Consider the following 3,373-nt stretch of genomic DNA (forward strand, 5'->3'; position numbering starts at 1 on the left):
TTGTTTCACAGTGCTAGGGATCAAAGTGGGCAAGCACTCTACCAGTAAGTTATAGCCTCAATCCTAAAATTTTTATTTTAAATCAAAAAAAAAAAATTTAAGCCCACTATCTTAAAATGAGCGTATATATCGAGAGGCCCAAGGTTGTTTTTCTTTGGGGAGGGGGGTGGTGGATTTATTTTAGCTCCTGGCTTCAGGGAGGCAAATCAGCCATGGGAGAACAGAGCAGCTCACATCATGGTAGACAGGACATAGAGGGGAATTCTGGCATATGATGAGTCCCTAGGGTTTTTGTGTTGGATTTTTGTTAAACTGAATTTCTTTTGATTAAAAAGGTTAAAAAAAAAAAAAAACTCAGTAACTATCCAGGTATTTAAACAAAAATTTTAACTAAAGTTGTTATTGCCTGACACTTTGGTTATATGTGCAATATATGATCATACATATATAAAATAATTACTTAACAAATAGATAGTGCTTACAGTGGGTAGGTACTGATCTGTGGACTTAACAAAGATTAACTCATTGCATACTCACTATAATCCTATAAAGTCTTCCTGGTATCTTGATTTTTATCTGAAAAGGCTGATAAAACTTAAGTGAAGTACCCAATGATACATGACTAATTAAGCACAGAGACAGCACTGGCAAACAGCTGCTGAAGGCAGACCAGCTCCAACAGTCATCTGCTGCTCTGAACTCTATTTTCATTTTGCATCTTGAACTCAGCATGCACTGTCTACCATGCACATGTAATGTTGGTATAATGTATAGATGAGCTTTTTACTGCTATGGACAACCAACATTGGTTAAAGTCTGTTCAAACAACTTCACCTAAAATCCAAGCCAAATTCACAATAAAATATTTTTTTTACGTTTCATTAAGACTTCACGTCAAAAAGTGAACCTATCTTATAATTAATAAATCAGAATAAAATTTTAATATTTTAGAAGAACAAATAAGTGATGCACTGAGGACAAACTTTTTATCATAGAAGAAAAAAAATTGTGCTAACAAATGTAACTTTCTCCAATGGATACTTAACCCAACAACAGAAGTATAAAAGTTATATTCTGCACAAAGTATCCCAAAAAATTCAACAATTTTCCCAATCTGTTCAAATCATACTAATTTGAAAGACTCATCAGTCCAAATCCTTGCCAATTTTCTATTTTCCCATAGTACACTGGTAGAACTCTACTAGATCTCTGCTTTTCATGGACTCATCATTGCAACGTCACCTGCTGAGGGATCTCACCCTGTACTTGCATTTCATATCATAAGATCAATATGGGCTAACCTGGCACAACAAAACAATGAGCAGAAGAAAAGCCAGTGTGGAATAGGGTGGGGGTAGATTTTTAATTGGGAATTAATTTTATAAGAAGTCAAATCATAAGTGAATATTTTGATATTTGTTATCTTTTGCTCTTTTTCATTACTAAACTATAAACCACAGAGAGTCAAATAAAAGAGACAAATTAAGGATCCCTTCTTCTCAGTTTAAGGAAAAGGGCTCACTTTTGTTGACCTCTAGGAGCATGAATATGTGACAGTTTGGTACTCATTTACACAGTCCTGCAAAATGTTTGGAAAAGCATGAGAGCTCTTACGTGATATGACGTGGTCCATATACTGAGGTAAGTAAGGAGCCCAAGCATCAATGGCTTCTTTTCGTCCTGCCTGCTCAATTCTTCTCAGCTCTGCTAGAAGCAGGGCCTGTGCAGCCTCTCTGACCTATCAAGATCACAGAAACAATTGTGAAAATAGACAGCAGTCAGTTGTAAGACGAATATTCACAAATCATAAAGGTCATAATGGCATAGAACTAGAAAACATAGAACTCATGTTTATTTACAAGATAAAAACTATTAATCAAATAAGGAAGTAAGCAGTTATGGTAGAATTAATTATATACTGGCACCTGAAACATGATCAAAGATAATTTCATTCAAAAACATTTTAAAGCTAATGGACAGAATTATTCATTTAATCAACTTTATGCTCAAAACTTCATTTTCCAAAACTCTAATAATGTTCAAATATTAAATGTCCATGTAACTACTATTGTTAAAAGTTATTGTTAGTATTATTAAACTGTTCTTCCTCTTACCCTATAGAAATTTAACCTCAGCTAGTAAATTTATTTATATACTACAATCTGCCTGGAGCTAAGTGAAGGGAGATCAGCACAGGCAAATATGTCAAAGTCATTCACTGAATAACAATGGTTTGGTCAACAACAGGCCAGATATATGACAGTGGTCTCATAAAATGATTTAAAATTTACATTTTGCCAAGGCTTTTTAATATTTGTTATTTATTTTATCACATCAACATTACCTCAAGCATTGATCTTTTATACAATGAAATAGGTATAAATCCACATGATTCATATATATTTAGACATGAATAAAATGGGCAAAAATATTCCTGTGTAACCTCTTCCAGTGCTATAGAGGGAATAATTTTCAAATTCATATCAATTTTTCTTTCAATGCGCCATGCAACTTTTTAATTTTGCTGTATAAGTTTAGTTTCGCTTTAGCAGAAGTGCCACAGGCATGAGGCCAAAGAAGCTAGGCGATCTTCAAGCAAAGTACCAATTAGCTTATTAACTATTTATATACCCGAAGGATAACTCAGCTGCATCTTAATAAAAGTTGGAATTAAAGAGTTATTTCTAACTGACTTCTGAAGTGAATTAAATATTATTCAGTACAAATTTATGAAAAATTTAGTGTGCTTCAATTTTATTTGGGGCTGAGAAAAGTTGTACCAGCACAAGTTAATATGTTAAAGTCATTTACTACATAATGGTGTTTCAGTTAGCAATACACCCTATATTTGACAGAGGTCCCATATTATCTAAAAATAAATATTATTTTTCAGTAATATCATGGCCATTGCAGTGTGCCTAAGTACTCTACATTGTTCACATAGCAAAATCACCTAGTAGCATATTTTTTCTCATGAAAACTACATGATCTGTATTTTTTTTTTTTTTTTTTTTTTTTTTTTTTTTTGCCTTGAGACAGGGTCTCCCTGTAGCCCCAGCTATCCTGGAACTTGCTATGTAGACCAGGCTGGCCTCAAACTCACAAAGATCCACCTGCCTCTGCCTCCCAAGTGCTGGGATTAAAGGCGTGCACCACCACACCCGGCGGATGATCTGTATTTTTAAAATGAGTTCCAAATAGGGGGAGCAAAGGATCCAGGATCACAAAGTAAAAATTGTTGGAACTGCCAGTCAAACCAGTACTTTCCTAATTCCACAGAGTTTCTTGCTTTACTGTATAACAGGACCTTCTATTGGACTTTGTTCACTTGGAATTTGATGGATGGAATTATACTCAAAGTATGATCCTGGGG

At 34.3% G+C, this 3,373-nt stretch overlaps 1 protein-coding gene across 3 annotated transcripts in view; it reads right to left on the reverse strand.

The window, feature by feature from the left end:
- The window catches only part of Wdr7 (WD repeat domain 7), a 359,330-nt gene that overhangs the window by 235,619 nt on the left and 120,338 nt on the right, over positions 1-3,373 (reverse strand). For all 3 annotated transcript variants that reach the window (XM_008855378.2, XM_008855377.2, XM_008855376.2), the window contains one exon: positions 1,615-1,738. In XM_008855378.2, coding sequence (XP_008853600.1) covers positions 1,615-1,738 — 124 coding nt within the window. The remainder of the gene's footprint in view (positions 1-1,614; positions 1,739-3,373) is intronic.

The sequence above is a fragment of the Nannospalax galili genome, unplaced genomic scaffold (assembly GCF_000622305.1).
Source record: "Nannospalax galili isolate Female #2095 unplaced genomic scaffold, S.galili_v1.0 scaffold567, whole genome shotgun sequence".
In the NCBI taxonomy this organism is placed as follows: Eukaryota; Metazoa; Chordata; class Mammalia; order Rodentia; family Spalacidae; genus Nannospalax; species Nannospalax galili.